The sequence below is a fragment of the Melanotaenia boesemani genome, chromosome 20 (genome assembly GCF_017639745.1).
Source record: "Melanotaenia boesemani isolate fMelBoe1 chromosome 20, fMelBoe1.pri, whole genome shotgun sequence".
Taxonomy (NCBI): Eukaryota; Metazoa; Chordata; class Actinopteri; order Atheriniformes; family Melanotaeniidae; genus Melanotaenia; species Melanotaenia boesemani.
Genome location: NC_055701.1, coordinates 6,668,552 through 6,686,681, shown reverse-complemented (window position 1 = coordinate 6,686,681; position 18,130 = coordinate 6,668,552). Strand labels below are relative to the sequence as shown.

The 18,130-nt window shown below is 39.7% G+C and overlaps 1 protein-coding gene across 3 annotated transcripts in view; it reads left to right on the top strand.

Moving 5' to 3' along the window:
* Nucleotides 1-18,130, top strand: part of kiaa1109 (KIAA1109 ortholog) — an 81,282-nt gene that overhangs the window by 48,795 nt on the left and 14,357 nt on the right. For all 3 annotated transcript variants that reach the window (XM_041972786.1, XM_041972784.1, XM_041972783.1), the window contains 21 exons: nucleotides 298-403; nucleotides 2,340-2,437; nucleotides 2,523-2,711; nucleotides 2,838-3,006; nucleotides 3,659-3,870; nucleotides 6,627-6,713; nucleotides 7,508-7,706; nucleotides 7,844-7,903; nucleotides 8,033-8,259; nucleotides 10,011-10,187; nucleotides 10,652-10,782; nucleotides 10,874-10,997; nucleotides 11,127-11,239; nucleotides 11,675-11,765; nucleotides 12,142-12,189; nucleotides 13,994-14,262; nucleotides 14,558-14,773; nucleotides 14,978-15,158; nucleotides 15,254-15,443; nucleotides 15,771-15,932; nucleotides 16,023-16,162. In XM_041972786.1, the coding sequence (XP_041828720.1) occupies nucleotides 298-403; nucleotides 2,340-2,437; nucleotides 2,523-2,711; nucleotides 2,838-3,006; nucleotides 3,659-3,870; nucleotides 6,627-6,713; nucleotides 7,508-7,706; nucleotides 7,844-7,903; nucleotides 8,033-8,259; nucleotides 10,011-10,187; nucleotides 10,652-10,782; nucleotides 10,874-10,997; nucleotides 11,127-11,239; nucleotides 11,675-11,765; nucleotides 12,142-12,189; nucleotides 13,994-14,262; nucleotides 14,558-14,773; nucleotides 14,978-15,158; nucleotides 15,254-15,443; nucleotides 15,771-15,932; nucleotides 16,023-16,162 (3,189 nt within the window). The remainder of the gene's footprint in view (nucleotides 1-297; nucleotides 404-2,339; nucleotides 2,438-2,522; nucleotides 2,712-2,837; nucleotides 3,007-3,658; nucleotides 3,871-6,626; nucleotides 6,714-7,507; nucleotides 7,707-7,843; nucleotides 7,904-8,032; nucleotides 8,260-10,010; nucleotides 10,188-10,651; nucleotides 10,783-10,873; nucleotides 10,998-11,126; nucleotides 11,240-11,674; nucleotides 11,766-12,141; nucleotides 12,190-13,993; nucleotides 14,263-14,557; nucleotides 14,774-14,977; nucleotides 15,159-15,253; nucleotides 15,444-15,770; nucleotides 15,933-16,022; nucleotides 16,163-18,130) is intronic.

Genomic DNA, 18,130 nt, shown 5'->3' with positions numbered 1-18,130 from the left:
TCTGAAAGTCCAATGGGTCTAAGCCTGCCAAGCAAGATATTATGGTCCACAGAGTCAAAGACCTATGCCAGGTCACCAAAAACAGCTTCATGGTATTCTTTATTTGTCATCGCACATATGATGCTGTTTAAGACTCTTAAGTGTTGCAACTGTGTCCAGTTCTAAATCCAGACTGCATGGAGGTTAAGATACGGTGTTGCTTCACATCACAACCTCATAAATGGCATAAACATGGTTGAAGTTTGGTTTTATTTTTTCAGGCTTGTTCTTTGTTTGTTTCTTCTCTCTGATGCACAGATCGGTTCATTTGAGCACAACCTGACCACAGACCTGCTCAACCACCTAGTTTTTCTTCAGAAGGTTTTCATGAAGGAAGTCAATGAAGTCATTCAGAAGGTTTCAGGTACTGTAACTTCAACTATATAACGTTTATGTTCAGCATTTTTACTTAACGTTTTATATGAATTTACTATGTGTTCTAAAACCTTTAAAAAACTCACAGGTAAAACTCAAAAAATGATGCAAAATCATGCAAAACTTAATTTATTTCAGTAATTCAATTTAAAAGGGGAAACTGATATATTATATAGACTCATTACATGTAAAGTTAAATATTTCAAGCATGTTTTCATTTTAATTTTGATGATTACAGCTTAGAGCCTATGAAAACCCAAAAATAAAAAAAAAAGAATACAGAAGTGTTGATCATCTGAAGCCCCTTTAAACTCCCTTTGAGCGGGTTTAAGCCCCTTTCGCATGAATTACTTCTTCATTGCAGCATGACATGGAAGTTATCATCCTGTGGCCCTGCTGGGGTGTAGTGGAAGACCAGGAAGACCTTTAACTCTTCTGCATTGCTCGGCCTCATGTGTCTCTTCTTTCTCTTGGCCCCAGAGATTTTCTGTGGGGTTCAGGTCACAATCAAGCACAGTAATCCCTTGGTCACTGAACCAAGTTTTGGTTCTTTTGGCAGTGTGGACCGGTGCCAAGTCCTGCCGGAAAATAATGCCGCATCTCCAAAAATCTTTTCTGTTGAAGGAAGCATGAAGTGCTCTCAAATCTCCTGGTAGATGGCTGCGTTGATTCTGGACTTATTAAATCCCAGTGGACCAACACCAGCAGATGACATGGCTCTCCAAATCAACACAGACGCTGGAAACTTCACACTGGGCTTTTAAATGTCTTGGATTATTGCCTCTCCATTCTTCCTCCAGACTCTGGGACCCAGATTTCCAAATGAGATGCAAAATTTGCCTCATCAGAAAAGACCACTTTGGACCACTTCTCAACTGACTAGTTCATTTTCCTTTAGGCCGCATAAAACACTTCTGACAAGTTTTGTTCAGGAGAAGCTTGACAAGAGGAATACAACATTTAAAGTCCATGTCCATGATCTGTCTGTGTGGTGGCTCTTGAAGCTTTAACCCCAGCCTCAGTCCACTCCTTGTAAAGCTCCCCCACGTTTTTGAATGGCCTTCTCCTGACGATCCTCTTCAGGCTGCGGTCATCCCTGCTGGTTGTTCCACCTTTTCCCTTTCACACTTGTCCCTTCCACTCAACTTTTTGTTGATATTCTTTATTTATTGTAGTATTACTGATAGCATCCAACTTTTTGCAATTACCTTTTGAGGCTTCAATGATTGTTTTCTGCACAACTGTCAGGTCAGCAACCTTCTCCATGATTGTGAATTCTGCTAAAATAGACTGGGAGAACATTTAAATACTCAGGAGTCCTTTGTAAGTGTTTTGGATTAATTAGCTGACTGCAGTGTGGCAATTAGAGGCTACAACATCAAACCTTTTCACACTTCTAATTTTCTGAGATTTTGCTTTGTGGGTTTTCACTTGTATATCTAAACTTTTTTTGTTACTTTTTTTTTCTGCTGCAAAGATCCAGTTTTCCTCTCAAATCTATAATGTTAATCTAATTTTAAACATCTGAATGTTCCCCAAAGCTCTCTTCAGTCTACTGTTGCTGCTTCAGTCACTAAAACACAAAAAGAAAATATTTTTTTCCAGCACAAAACACAGACTAAAGCACTGCCACAGATCCAGTCATGTTTATTCCCACAGTGGTATTGATGGTAATTTGTTTAACTCACTATGCTTGATCAATGTAATGGCCCAACAGAGAGAAGGCTGGGAGTTTGATGCCATTTTAGGGTGAAGAATGATGGTGAAGCCTTCAGTTGTGTATTGAACATACTAAACTAGGTACTAGACTTTAAAATGCAGCTGCAATAGGACACCTTTAACATCTTTATCCACTATATCACATTTTAACTAGCTACTGTTTGAACTTTGCTCTTTTCCTTTTATCTGTTTTTTTTTTATCACAGGAGGAGAGCAACCCATCCCACTGTGGAATGAGCATGACACTTCAACAGATGCAGACAAGCCGAAAATCCTGCTTTATTCTCTCAGTCTCATGTTCAAGGTATCTAACGTTCAGGTTTTTTTTAACTTGTTTAAAGTAATTAGAGATCATAGGAATTTTCAGAGCGACATCTTTGTGTCAACAGGGGATCCAGATGACGGCGACCACTCCCTCAATGCGGGCTGTGCGCTTTGAGACGGGCCTGATTGAACTGGAGCTGTCCAACAGGATCCAGTGCAAGACTCAGCCAGGAGGCAGCAGCAGTTACCTCAAACTCTTCGGCAAATGTCAGGTGGACCTGAACCTGGCGCTCGGACAGATAGTCAAACATCAGGTGCAGATTAGCTTCTTGCTGTTTCATACTGTCTTCACTTATCTCCCGATAACTTCACTTACCACCAGGAAATCTTCCTTCACCATATTTTTGATGCACATTTTTCCTCTATTTTTCACCTCAAAGGTGTATGAAGAAGCCGGCTCTGACTTCCACCAGGTGGCGTACTTCCGAACTCGGATCGGTCTCCGGAACGCACTGCAGGAGGAAATTAGCGGCTCCTCGGACAAGGAGGCTGTACTCATAACACTTAACAGGCCAATTGTTTTTGCACAGCCTGTGGCGTTTGACCGAGGTTCACTTATCTTTTATTCTACATTTTAAATATTTAAAAAAGCATCAGCATGATTTTAATAAGTATAAACTCGTTTATATTTGTTTTGGATTAAAGGCTGTCACATGTCCTACAGCTGCATGAGGATTTGACGTAAAGTCAGTGTCTTATTCTCTTAATGTCTGAATTTAATTACAAAAAAAAAAAAATACAAAAAGTAAAAAATTACTGTAAATAAATTAAATAGTATTTAATGAAGACTGGTGAGTGGAAAATAGAATAAGAAACAATAATATAAAAGAAGATTGTATATGAATAAAAATTAATAAATTAAGTAAATCACTTACAAGAAAAAAAAGAAAGTTGTTTGTTGCAAATTTGCAAAAATAGGCATTAAGGGGTTAATCTGGTTTAGTGGCAGTAAAATTACATAAAAGGAAATTAACATTTTGCACTAATACTGCATTGCATTGCTTTTTTTACACTGCTTTCCAGATGAGACTCTTATATAATCTTCACACTAAACTTGTATTTCACAGTTTTTGCTCGTGAAACTTTTGCAGGCAGAAGCCTACATTGAATTTTCAACCCCTTTACCTCATGTAACTTGTTTGTATGACATTCAGGATCTAAATTTGTGCTCTTTCTTCCCCACCTCTGTGCCCTCCTGCAGCTGTGCTCTTTTGGTTGAATTACAAGGCAGCATATGACAACTGGAATGAGCAGCGCCTGGCCCTGAACAAGGACATTCACATGGCCACCAAAGAGGTGGTGGACAAGCTGCCAGGCATTCAGCAAACCTCAGCCCAGGCGTTCAGCACCCTCTTCCTGCAGCTGACTGTCAACGACCTGGGTATATGCCTCCCAATTACCAACACATCCCAGGTAATCTGCAGAACTTGGTTTTGAGTTCCGGTAGTCAGTCCTCCAGAGCAATGCAGAGTTTTTACAGGTTCACTTTGAGGTGTTGATGTCAAAGTTGATATATTTAACTTTTCTTAATGTTTGGAAAGAACAGGTTAGTGGCTTCATGTTCTTTTAGTCCTAATTTTAATAAACATCTATTTAAATTAGTTAGTTCATAAACTTAAGATATTTATATTTGTTTAAAAACTTGAATAAAATTCTCTCTAATGTTGTTGATGTTTATTTACTCAACTAAATTAACTGCTGACTTCTTTTGGCAAATTATTTAATTGCTGCATTTGATATGAATATAGATATATCAGCATCTAAACTCACTCTTGGCACCATATTCTGTGTTTGCCGTAAGTAAATGAAGCATTTATTGATTATGCATAGAGGATGTTTCTTATTAGTTTTAATATTTCTACCATCCAGTAAACGTTAGTCCCACCTCACAATTTCTCTTAAAGTTAAAAATTTGTAAATTTATGTGTGTTTGGTAATCCTAATTAACAGAGACAGATGTATGTAAATAATCTAAAGATGATGGCTTTTACCTTTTTTATACTTTTTGTCTTGTTTGATGGTGGAGTTGTGATGTCCAGCATGAGATCTGCTAGTGTTCTGGAGGATATACATCTGGAACAATAAGGATAGAAATGATTGTTTGTTGGATTTTATTGTTGTAATAATGCTTTTTGGCAATAAACGTTAGACAGTTGGGAAGCCTGTTTGAAGTTTAAGGAAAATATATTTGTGAGGTGAGCAGCAGAGCAGAGTATGTACACTATATTGCCAAAAGTACTGGCTCACCTGCTTTGACTCTCGTACGAACTTAACAGACATCCCATTCTTAATCAAATGAGTTCAATATGACATTGGCCCACCCTTTGCAGCTACAACAGCTTCACCTCTACTGGTAAGGCTTTCCACCAAGTTTAGGAGTGTGTTTATAGGAATTTTTGACAATTTCTCCAGAAATGCATCTGTGAGGTCAGACTCTGATGTTGGATGAGAAGGCCAGGCTCTCAGCCTCCACTCTAATTCATCCCAAAGCTGTTCAATCAGATTGAGGTCAGGCCAATCAAGTTCACCCACGCCAAACTTGCTCATCCGTGTCGTTATGGACCTTGCTTTGTGTGCTGGTCCACAGTCATGTTGGAACAGGAAAGGGCCTTTCCCAAACTGTTCCCACAAAGTCTGAAGCATGGAATTGTCCAAAATTTCTTGGTATGCTGAAGCATTCGGAGTTCCTTTCACTGGAGCTAAGGAGCCAAGCCCATCTCCTAAAAAGCAACCCCAAACCATAATCCTCCCGCCACCAAACTCTACACTTTGCACAATGCAGTCAGACAAGTACCATTTTCCTGGCAACCACCATACCCAGACTCTTCCATGAGGTCGCCAGATGGTTATTCATCACTCCAGAGAACACATCTCCACTGATCCAGAGTCCAGTGCCGGTGTTCTCTACACCGCTGCATCCGACGTGGAAACCCAATCCATGAAGCTCTCTTTGCACTGTTGATCTGAGCTGAAAGACACATAAAGTTTGGAGGTCTGTAGCAATTGACTCTGCAGAAAGTTGCTGACCTTAGCGTGCTATGCGCCTCAGCATCGGCCGACACCGCTCATTTCACGGGACCCACCACTTCGTGGCTGAGCTGCTGTCGTTCCCAATCTCTTCCACTTTGTTATGATACCACTGACAGTTGACTGTGGAATATTTAGTAGTGAGGGAACTTCACGACTGCCCTTGTTGCACAGGTGGCATCCTGTCGCAGTACCACATTATAATTCACTGAGCTCCTGAGAGCGACCCGTTCCTTCTCAACTGTTTGTAAAAACCAGTCTGCATGCCTCGATGCTTGTGGAACTCCAAATTTCAGTTTTTTGGATGGGTGAGTGAATTTTTTTGGCAATATAGAGTGTGTTGCATCTATGAAAAGCTTGCCAAGTCATTGCAGTCAATAGCAGAATAAGCTGTTTGGCATTTACAGAGAAGATTTCACTTTTTTTCACATACTCTGCTGCTCATCCCACAAATGCTTTTTTCTCACAAACATGGAATTGTCTTTCAAGAGGAGTAAACTTTTTTTTTTGTTTGATTGTTTTTTTAACTAGCTGAGATTTATTGGCAAAAAGCATTGTTACAGCAAAGAAACAATTGGCTAAACACAAATGTCATAGAAATTCTTGCTATTAGAAGCAGAAATTTCTACCTTTCAGAAGTCTGGTATTGTCTGTTTTCTGGTTTTGATTTTTAAGGTTTATTGCACCTACAGTATAATAACAAATTTTCATTTAGAGTAACATGATCTGTACGTCCCCTGCCTCCCATCTGCTGCTCTCCCCTCCATCACACACAATGGAGGTAAAACAGAAACAAATGTAATCATAAAATGATAAGAAAAACACAGATTCTAATGCAAAGATGAAACAAAAGAAGCACAGAGAGATTAAGTAAATCCCAGAATGAATATTTCTTTTGGTTTCTGAACATTCTGAACCCTTTCCCCCCAGATGCATTTTTTGTCAGTCCTGTAGAAATGTGGGGGAACCATATCACATTTTTACATTGAGGCTCTTGTGTGTTTGTCAAGATGTGACATATAAGACCTGCCATACATAAAAGGGGGCATAATAATTCTAACACCTGATATTAACTGTTATATTTGCAGTATGCCCATAGTTTTTTGGATATACCAGCTGTTATTTCACACTTATTTCCATAGAAAGGACAAGCACCTGTTGGGCAGGAGGGCAACAACTCTGAAGCTGGAGCCAGCTCATCAGCGGGCCAGCAAAACAATGCACGAAAAGTAACTGACAGTTTATTACATCTCTTGTGATGGCTTGTTGTGGGGTAAAGGCTTACTGTGATCCTGCGAAGGCACTACAACCATTTTGTGACAGTAAAAATGTCTTCCACAAAACTGGCATAACAACCAATGAAGCTTTAACTGGTGTCTGAGGTGTGTGTTTAATGAGAAAAAGAGGTTATGTGTGCTGACTATTTCTTATAAATTGATAAAATTGTATACATTTATATATATTACATCAAATCAAAGGTACACGTGGTGGGTTTTGTCTCTGAAGAAGAAACATGACAGCATGCTGAAATTACTTGAATGCCTGCAGTAATTACCCCTCTTCCTCTTTGTGGTCTGATTTAATCCAATCAATAAAAGTTTGTTAATCAAATTGTGTGGAGGTAGACGTTCTAGTGATCTAGTTATCAGATTACTGCTTCAGAACTAGACATTGACGCACTTTGGGGTTTTTTTGGGCTTTTTTTTTTTCTTCTACTTCTGCAGTTAAACTTACTCTAACAAGCTGAAAAGGTTGTTAATGTTTCACTCAGAGGTGCTGCTAACTGAGCCAGTATTTACCCACAATTCATCCTGTGCAAAAACTTTTTTAAGCAATCTATTTCCAACCACTTCACGTTGGATTGGACTGATAATGAAGCTTCACTGTGCAGCAGAGTAGAGTGAAATGTTAGCATCTGTTTCTGCCTTTTCAAAGCACATGGAAGCGGATTCTTCTCCCTGTTTTCCTCCCTCCTCCCTTGAGGCCTGGCTAACCCCTCTGTCTGTCTTCTCTCTCCCACCAGGCCAATCACAGCATAGACTTTGACACTGGCTCAGCTCTGGTTCTGACCATTGAGAGCACGCTGATCACCGCCTGCTCCTCCGAGTCCCTGGTGAGCAAAGGGCACTTTAAGAATTTCTGCATTCGCTTTGCGGAGGGCTTCGAGACCTCCTGGGATGACTGGAAACCTGAAATCCGGGGAGACCTTGTCATGAATGCTTGTGAGTTGAAAATGGAAAATATGTTAATGAGTTGCAGATTACCTTCATTACTTCTGTTGGCAGGAGATTTTCTTATTTATCTTCATGTAACTCGTGAAATATTGACCAGCTGTTGCATCTTTGTGTTCTGTACACAGGCGTTGTTCCAGATGGCACATATGAAGTGTGTTCCAGGACCACAGGGCAGCCTTCTGCAGGCAAGCTCTTTTAACTATTCAGCAATCCATAAAATATAGATCACATCCTACAGCTGCACAATATCCATGATGCAAGTGTCTGAAAATTTTATAACTCGCTGCATTTGTTTCATCTCCATCGTCCACCAGAGAGCAGCAGCGCTGGTACCTGGACTCTTAATGTGCTTTGGAAAATGTGCGGGATTGACGTTCACATGGACCCCAACATCGGCAAGCGCCTCAACGCTCTGGGCAACACATTAACGTCACTGACAGGCGAGGAGGACGTCGACGACATCACTGACCTGAACTCCATGAATATGGCAGATCTGTCAGATGAGGATGAAGCTGACACCATGTCGCCAACCCTCCACATGGTCAGGCGCTACCCAGCCCATTTAAAGCTTAGTTTGGATTAGAGAGGATTCTCTGGAGTAGCAGACGTTTTCCATCACAGACAAGTGTCATGATTTAAACTTAACTTTCAGATTAGATGAGACTTACTGCCGTGTTTTTCATGACAGTATGTCTCATGTCTTATGTTCAGTTAAATTAAAGGCTTTGCACCTCCAGTTAGTGAGTTTTCATATATATATATGTGTATATATGTGTGTGTGTGTGTATGTATGTACGTATATATATATATATATATATGTACGTACGTACATATGTACATATACGTACATCTATATCATCATAGGAACTGCTTAGAAATTAACGTTATAGAAGAAAAACGGAAAGATATTAACTCAAGATTTCCAATTACAGGTTATGATTATCACAAGTTAAAGGAATATTTTAACATTTTGTCCTGATGTTTTTTTGGAGCTTGTATGATTTGATCAGTACTATTTACATCTGTTTAATGTAAAGGCTGCAGTGAGCAACTACTTTTAATTTAGCACAGTTAGGCTAACAGTTTGTCTTCCATCAATGTCTTTTGAGACATAATTTTAAGAGAAAAGGCTAACTCCATTTTTTAGGTGTTTTTGTGTTTTTGTTTTTTTTTTTTCTTAAAAATGGTTTTTGTACATCCTTTATCACAATAAGTCTGTTCTGACTCACCAGTTAGTTTCATACATGTAATATACATACAGCAGCAGCCAAACTTTTACACATATTTTCCCCATTAAATTCATTCATATGTGAATTCATTTTGCATTTCCTCATCACGGACTAATTCCCCATAAATGACTAAAACGCTGTACCAAAAAGTTGGTAGACAGACAAAAACTTTTTATAAGTGTTGATAAAGTAAATGAGTCTTAATTTATGGATCTAAGATAGCATGTTGACATTAATGAAACCTACAAAGAATATTTGATTTTTCCTCTATTTAAAGCCATAATCAGAAAGTACCATATAAATGAGTAGATTCTACTTGTGTAGCTGTGGATGTTCCTCCTTTTGAAAAGTGTAAATATTTTGTCTGCTTGTGATTAACACAACATATATGCTGGTGGGAGTGTGCTCGACTGTGTGTGTGTGCTTGCATTCGGGTGAAACTCCAATGTTGGCGTTATATAGAAGATAATATTTAATTTCCCACCATCTGAGGTCAGGGAGCCCTCTAAAACAGTGGTAGGGAAACCACAGGGTTGACTCTACAAAAAAATGTGACTAAAAATCACTGGAATGGAAAAATAAACACACCATCCCCAGCTGAAAATAATTCCTGCTTTAATACGGAAGTTTGATTCAAAATGTCTTTGTTGTTGGACTAAAAGACAGATATTAGTTGAAGCTACAAACTGGTTTGGTATTTGTGGGGAATCAGGAATAACTTGTTTTTGTTTTTTTTGTTTTTTTGCACACCTCCCAGCTTAGAAACAGTCTAGCATGCAAACACCCTATAGAGCTGAAAATTGTTAGAACTCTAATAGCCTTTTATGTAGCTTTATTTTTAACAAACAGACCCAAAACTGTCATCTGTCTTCTCATCTACTATCAGCAGAAAAGCTAATGAGTGTATTTCTAAAACTTTTAACCTATTCCTTTAACATTTTATCAGTAAATTTGACCAAATCCAGCCTGGTTTACATTTTAAAGAAATCTTCAGAGGATAAATTCTGACCCGAGTCGTCCATTCTTCTACCTCTCCATCCACTGTCCCTGCTGCTGTTTGCAGAGTCAAGAGAGCCAGTTCAGCCCTCGGCTGACCTTAAGGAAGCGTCTGGTAAACCGCATCCTGGGCCTCAGCCCCAGGCCTCAGAGTGTATCTGTCCCTGCTGACTACTTAAACTGTCCATCGCCTAGCCTTCAAGCGGGCAGTGCCAGGCCCCAAAGACCCCTCTCCTGGTCCTGTGTATGTAGCCACCCACAGTGATGACTCTCCTCTGGGCTGACAGAATCACCTGCAAGATCAAATCTCTATCACTGTGGTTCACAGATGAAAGTTGTGGATGACAAAATGCTGAGCAATGCTGTGGTTAACTACCCTGAAAATGCAGGATAGTGTTGCTCAGCATTTGCTGTCATCTCATTAAGTTTCAGTTGCGGGTGAATAGTGACATAAATCACTGTGGCATAAGAGATCAATTTTTTCTTCTTTCACTTTGCGTGGAGTGGTGATGGTGGTGGTGCTGTCTCTTGATTTGTGACCAGTTCCTTGGTGTGTGGATTAATCAAGACCTATTCTTATTAAATCATAAGAATGGTTTAACTGGACAGATTTGGGGAGGGACAAATACTTCAAATTCTTCATTTGATCATCAAGTTTGTCAAAAGTGTTATAGGTTTCCTGTTTAACGCTTGTCATTGATTTGACAGGAGACCATCGATTTCCGGAGACAGATGGCGATGGGAAACCAGGTGATTGACGCTCGGGGGAGGAAGTTCACCAAGAGGGTGGTGGACATTCGTGAGCTGAACGAGCAGGCCAAAGTCATTGATGACCTCAAGTAGGATTTCTGCTGTTCATTCTGAGTTTTCTGAGTTTTTTTCTCTTGCAAGGATTTTTAAACCATCCACCCCCTCTTCTCCTGATCCCAGGAAATTGGGAGCCAGTGAGGGCACCATCAACCAGGAGATTCAGCGCTACCAGCAGCTGGAGTCGGTGGCCGTCAATGACATCAGGAGAGACGTCAGAAAGAAACTGCGTCGCTCCAGCATGAGGGTAAACCTTCATCTAAGTGCACCACAGTAGTTTGTGCGCTGTCCATTTCTAATAATATGGAATTGTGCCAAAATGTTGATCATATTTACGCCTTCATGGACCTTTTCCCGACTGTTTGTTCTTATCCAGGCAGCATCCCTGAAGGATAAGTGGGGTCTTGGTTACAAGCCAAGCTACAACCGCTCCAAAAGCATCTCTGCAGCAGCAGGACGGCCGCCTCTAAAACGGATGGATCGACAAAGGTAACCAGCAAGGGCATGGAGCCACTTTGCCTCATATAATATTATCATGAAAATTACACCATTAATGGAGCTTCATCCAACATTTACTGAAAACAACCACGTGTCACACCCCCACTGATGCTGTTTTAGTTTTTAAACACATAACCCATTAACCCTTTTTACAAAGAGACTCACAAAAAAATGACAATTTTATTTAAATACAAGCAATACATCAGGGCATATGTTTATACTAATTATACAGATCTCTGAATAAATGTAGTTATGATACTGAAACATTTCACATGTTGTTAAATCTATAATGGAAAAATATTCAGTGAGCGAGAACAAATTAACCAAAATAAATGAAAGACAATGACTCTTCTGTTGGAGTCGGAACAAATTACACCACTCTGACTTGCATATTTAAATCTTTATGCCTTGCTCCGGTGTCTTTAGCTCCAGAATCGGAGATATGGACGATTTACCAGATATCCGTGTGGATGCATCCTCTCCTGGACCACGGGTCACCTTCAACATCCAGGACTCGGTAAAATTGTCCTTAAAAAATGTTTTTCTGTGTCAGATGTTCATCCAGCAGGGTCAGCTAAAGCACATTAACTTAGTATTTTAGTTTTTATTGATTAATGTAATTATATCTTAAATTGTGTGTTGATAGATTTCATTGCAAGTTTGTAACTGAGGCAGTCTTGTTTTTTTTATAAATATTGCTATTTTTATGTGGATCATCGTCATCTCACCCTCCATTTCTGTGTGTTTTTTAACATTTTCTGTATTAGTTGACATTTATTTTACAGAAACCACTACATGGAAGAGATGTTTTTAATGTTTATGTATTTTTTTATTTATTTTTTTAGAAAAGCTTTTTTAATGACACTTTTGTTTAATTGAAAATCAATAATCAGGCTTCGGACCCTGCAAATGAACCTGTCAGTCCAGAAGAGGTGTTCAAGGTATATGGTTCAAGAAAATTTTAACTAACAACTTAAAATTCCTAATTGGCTCCAGCAGAATTCCTCTGTTTTATCTCCTCTGTGATTACCCGCTCAGCTCCGATCAGATTTTAAACATGCAAATCAAAACAGGATGAGATAGAACTTCAGTTTGTTCATTTGCAAAATAACAAACTAAAGTCCAGCTCTTTGTGTCATATAGTTAATTACTGCTAGTGCATTGTAATTACCTGGATTTAAAGTAATTATACTTTTGTTCCTCTACAAAAGCATGGTTTCTAGACATTTATTTGCATGCACAATAAGGAATCTCATAGATGGAATGCTGCTTAATAAGTTGTGGCTCCCTCATCCTGTCTTGAAAGTGCATTAAAAAACTTTCTTTAACATGTTTAATGATTTCTAACAAATGCTGCATGTATTGCATCAGAACCAAAGTTTGTCTCCGGTTGTTTGTCAAAACAGTAAGACCTTTGTTGCACCTAACATCACCAAAACTGCACATGAAATGAATTTATTTTGATAGAGAAGGGCCTGCATCTACTTGCACATTCAATAAAACTGACTAAATAAAACTAAGTTCTTTCAGCGCCATTATATCCATCATGTCACCATATCCTTAGTAGTTTTCTAAACTAAGGTCATCATATTTAAAACCTTTTAAATGACATATTTAAGCTATTTTTAAGGTAAGCTCATTGGACATCTTGGGAATTATAATTTGCTTTCCTTTCAAGAGTTGGATGAGATGACATTTCTCTCAGATGTTGACATTTGTTTAATCAAAAATTGGAATAAAGGGTTAACAGCAAGTGGCTCTCCGGCAAAATGTGTCTGAATCTGTCGGGTAATGCCTCAAGACATCACTGATTCGGAAAAAAAATCTCCTTTTTGTTTAGCTTGTAAACGCACTGAAGAGTAAACACAACAGCTTGTGATCTCAAGGGAGATTATCTTCCGCGCTGTTGTCACCGACGACAACAATGACTTCTTGTCCTCGTCATGCAGTTGCCAGGCAACCTGCAGAGACTCCAGGAGGCTTAAACTCTTCTTTAACGGTTTCTGATCAAAATTCACTCATGGATTAAGGAATAACAGAAAACTTCAAAATTATAATGAATACTCAAACTTTTAAGACTTTGCTGGTTTTTTGTTTGTTTTTTCTAGGGGTGGTTTTTTGCCCACTGCTCTGACTGAATGTTGATATATTTGTGATTGTTTGCACTCAGAAATGCCTCCAATAATTATTTTTAATAGCAGACAAACACTGGCTCATTAAACAGAATCTATTCTACGCTGCAAATAACAAGAAAATAACCAGTTGAAGGCGACAATATTGTTGATTTGAGCTTGTGGGGACTGTTTTTGGGTTATTTCTGGTGTCAGATGCTGGTTGTTTTTGTCACTTCCTGGTTAGTGGATGTGTCCTTAATAATAGGATTTTCTCCAGCTGTTGGCTGTTTTTTTTTTTCATGGTCACCTTCTTGACGGTGTGTTTGACTTCTTCCTGTGGGGGTGTCCTGTCTTCATCCTTTTCTCAGTCATTCCTCCTGTCAGCTTCTTGGTGAACTGTTGCAGGCTGTAGTGTTCTGTCATTAAAGAGATTTTGTGACTAAAAAATTAACATGATTCAGTTAACAGAACACTACCTCCTCCAAAGTTTAGATATCTTGGCTGGACTTCCTACTGGAGACATTGTTTACATCTGAGAATGCTGGGCTTGACGTCTTCTTGTCGGAACAACATTAAGTTTGGTCTAAAAACTATCCCCTTTGTGAGTTTGACTCTCTGTCCTTCTCTGAAGTTTCCTGAGGAGTCAGAGGGGGACCTCTTGTCAATCACCATTGATGAAACATTCCATCCTCATCATCATCTTCACCTCCATTCTTCATCTGCTGTTGAGGGCCAGCAGTCAGCTCTCAGTGCACCTGCAACCCCTGCTGTCTTCTCACCCACAATTCCCTTCCAGCACGATGACATGAGGCGCGACGACCTGTCCTCTTCCTCCTCCGAAGACTCCGAGAAGGAGGACGAGTTTGAGCGCGAGAGGCTGCCAAGCTACCGCAGGCCTTTGTGAGTTGTTTTGTTTTTCACTGCTCAAGCATTCTTATGATGAATCTTAGATCAAAAGAAGCACAGTTAATCTCAAACTGAAGTATGTGAAAGCTGTGCTTTTCTGACTTTCAAGATGGTTGTAAGCACATCTTTTGAAACTGAGTGGAGAATTTTGAAACAGAAAAAACAGCATCTAGCTTTTTTACGCTATGCAATGTGTCACGTTGTGCTGTAAATCTAATCAGTCGTACATGATTACAATGTAGAGAAATGCACAACCCTTACGAAACTTTCCTTTTTTTGTTCTTCTCAGCCAAGCATCTCACAAGAAGTCCTCAGGCTTTTCTGCTGTTAGTCAGCTGTTCAGCGAGCGCTGGCCGAGCACGCCAGCCAACCGCAGCTTCAGTGGCCCAGCAACCGAAAGAAACATCGACTTTGAGCTTGATATCCGGGTGGAGATTGATAGCGGGAAGTGTGTCCTTCACCCAACTACTCAGCAGCCAGAGCATGAGGATGTTGCTCTCAGGAGGTGCAGTGAAAGGCTCAAACTGTCTGACTTACTTTTTCTTTTCTTTTCTTTTTTGTTTGCCTGGAGACATTTTTGAAATATGCAAATTATCTTCCTGTACCTAAACAACTGTGATAGTTTGTCCTGAATAAATAAAGAAGCTTAAGTGAACAGAATTAATCAAACCTTTTGTATGTTGATGTTCCTTTATGTGTGGGTTTATAGGAGCTGTGAACGAAGCCTCAGGAGTCTGGACCAGGAGTCTCCCCCCAAGAAGAAGAAGCTGCAGCCCACCTACACCTCCACCACTCATCTCCTGGCTGGAAAGAAATGTCCCTCCTCTTTGCAGACCAAATCCAATGACATGGAGACCACAGTTTTCTACATTCCAGGAGTGGACGTTAAGGTCAGCATCTCACTCAGCATCCAGGCTTCTATTAATCTGTTTTTTGGGGGGGGGCTTTAAATTCTATTTTAAAATATATACATCTTATCCTATAGTTGCACTACAACTCCAAAACCCTGAAGACGGAGTCGCCCAACGCATCACGCGGATCCTCTCTCCCTCGCACTCTCTCCAAAGAGTCAAAGCTGTATGGTATGAAAGATAGCAGCCCTACAACCCCCCCCAATGCTGTCCAAAGCAAGACTAACTCGCTCCTACCTCCCCTGCCCCCACCTATTCCATCAGGTACAGAGCATTCCCTTGTTCTTAAATGCATGCTCTACCGCCATCCGTATTCACCGACACCAGAGTCCTACGCCTCTTCAATACAAAGATCTACATGTGGACTCTGCAAATTAAAATGCATGCAGTTTCATCTCTTATTTAAATGCATGAATATATAAGACACCTCTGATCAAACAGGAGCATGCATTTTATCTTACACCACAAAGGGAAAGACACCAAAACAACAACTATATATATATTCCGGCGTATTTTATGTTTAAAAACTGAACTTTGAGAAATTATGTAGACCTATACAAAGATGAGTGTAACTGTCCTGTGTTTTTGCAGCCAAAGGTAAAAGCAGTGGAGGTGTAAAGACAGCTAAGCTGTACGCCTGGGTCGCCCTCCAGACTCTGCCAGAGGAAATGGTCATTAGTCCCTGTCTGCTGGATTTCCTAGAAAAGGCTCTGGAGACCATTCCTATCACTCCTGTGGATAGAAACTATGCTGGTTTGTTTAGTTTTAATCTAAGCTTAATGGTCTTCACTCAGTGTGTTGTGTTTGTCATAAACTTTTATTCATTTGTGTACATGTCATTAGCCGTGGCATCGCAGGAAGAGGACATGGGTCAGTTTGATACGGTGGAACCGCTAGAGGAATCAGCCACCTCCTTGGTTTCCTCCTCCACATCAGCCTACTCCTCCTTCCCTGTGGATGTGGTCGTCTACGTCAGAGTCCAGGTACTGACAACACAGCACCTCATGAAGCACGTATGTTGTGTTTGTTCTTTATTCAGGCAGGTCAAATGACTTATGGGCAAAACACACAGGACGTAACCAACGACGGTGACAGGCGAAACTCATCTCCACCCTCATGAAACTGATCACACAGGATGCAACAAACAACAGCGACGGCAGCAGTGTCGCTTTTCCCCAAGAAATTTGATTGGTTATGATATTGGAGGGAATTTTGACATTTTCAAACCAGTCCGTGACAGACAAAGTATGAAGGATGAAGAGTCAGAAGATTTCAGGGTTATCCGAGTTTACAAAATAGTTTAACAGTTTAATAGTTTAACAGCATCGTAAATGTCATCATTTGATGGTCGACCTCATGCCTGATCCAGATAAATCCAGAACCTACGTGGCACAAATTTACCCTAGCGCCACACGGCTGCCTTTTTATTTAGCCTACATATCTATAATCTTTGTGTGGCGTATTGTAAAGTATGGGAGTCAGGCACAGCTAAAATCATCCGTTCTTCCACATTGAAAGTGTTTGCAGACTGCGTTGTATAGCCTGCTGTCATTGATCGATAAATGAAGCCCCTCGCTGATTGGTTGTAGTGCCATGCAAAAAAAAATTGAACATTTTTCAATATCTTCTGTCGCGTCACAAGCCCCGTGTGCACGTCTACATGAACGAGCACATTTCACATGCACGAATGTTGCCTTGGCTGGAGGAGGGCAGCGATTTTCGCCTCATCACACAAGTTCCATAGAAAATTAATGTAGAAGGAGCGACGTCACCTCCCGTTATTTGTACATTATCATATCTATCATAATTCCTTAAAGGAAGCAAAAATCTTCCCATAATCTCCAAAAGGTGTGCAAAAGTGTTTTTATTTACCCCTTGCGGAAGTAGGCTTGAGTGCATTTCACTGGATTTCACAGAGATGACAGAGCTAACAGGTTAACAAATAACTAGTTGAACAGTCAAACCAATCACCACATTCTGGACATATTCAAGTAAAAACTTTACATATTCTGCCAACACTTGATGTCAAGCTTTTCATTTTTCACAGAATTGATTATACACCATCCATCTAACTTGTATTATTAAACTGCATAAACCTGGACAGGAAAGCTGCTGAAATGCTGCAGTCATGTCATCTTCCAAAGAAGAAGAAATGGATTTCCATGCATTGAACACAAGGGGGCATAATCCATATACTGAATGGAATTACAGAAATATGCAGCAATGGGTATTTAAGCTGATAGTACTCATAGTTAACACTTGCCACACTCTTTAGACATCCGGAGTGCTTCAGAATGAGTTAAACAAACAGCACCATTGTTGGTTAACGCTGCATCATTCTAAATAATGCTTAACTAAGGATAGAAATGAAAGAAATGACCACAGTTTTACGATTATTACAGTTATGTGTTCATTGCACACACTATAATGTGTAAAATTACATGAACGCTCCTTATAGGTCTTTAGGTTTTATTAGCTTCGGATGCTAAGGTAAAGTAACTAAAAAGTGCCATTCTAACTAAATCCCCTCCTCTCTGCAAACAATACTGCTTATTAACTTAGGATTTAAAAACAAATGGAAAAGGCTTATAGGACCTCTTCCTGGACAAGGAAAGGTCGCTTTATAAAAAAAAAAAAAAAATAAAATGATAGAAGTGATTTAAACATTTCTTTTGAAACTGATTAGAAAATTTTGGAACACAGAACAGAACATCTAGCTTTGTTACGTCACGTTGTGCTGTAAACCTCATCAGTTGCCCACAATTACACAACTGCAAATTATTCAAAAATATTTAATTTCAGTGTTGTTAGATAAACATTACATTACCTTTAGCATAAAACGCTAGTGGTTATCCTGCAGGTGATAAAAGTATTTGATGCATTTCCTTCTTTAGAACTTTTTTATGTTGCGCTTCACAGACTCATGGGCCGTCCTGCACAATGGTGCCTTA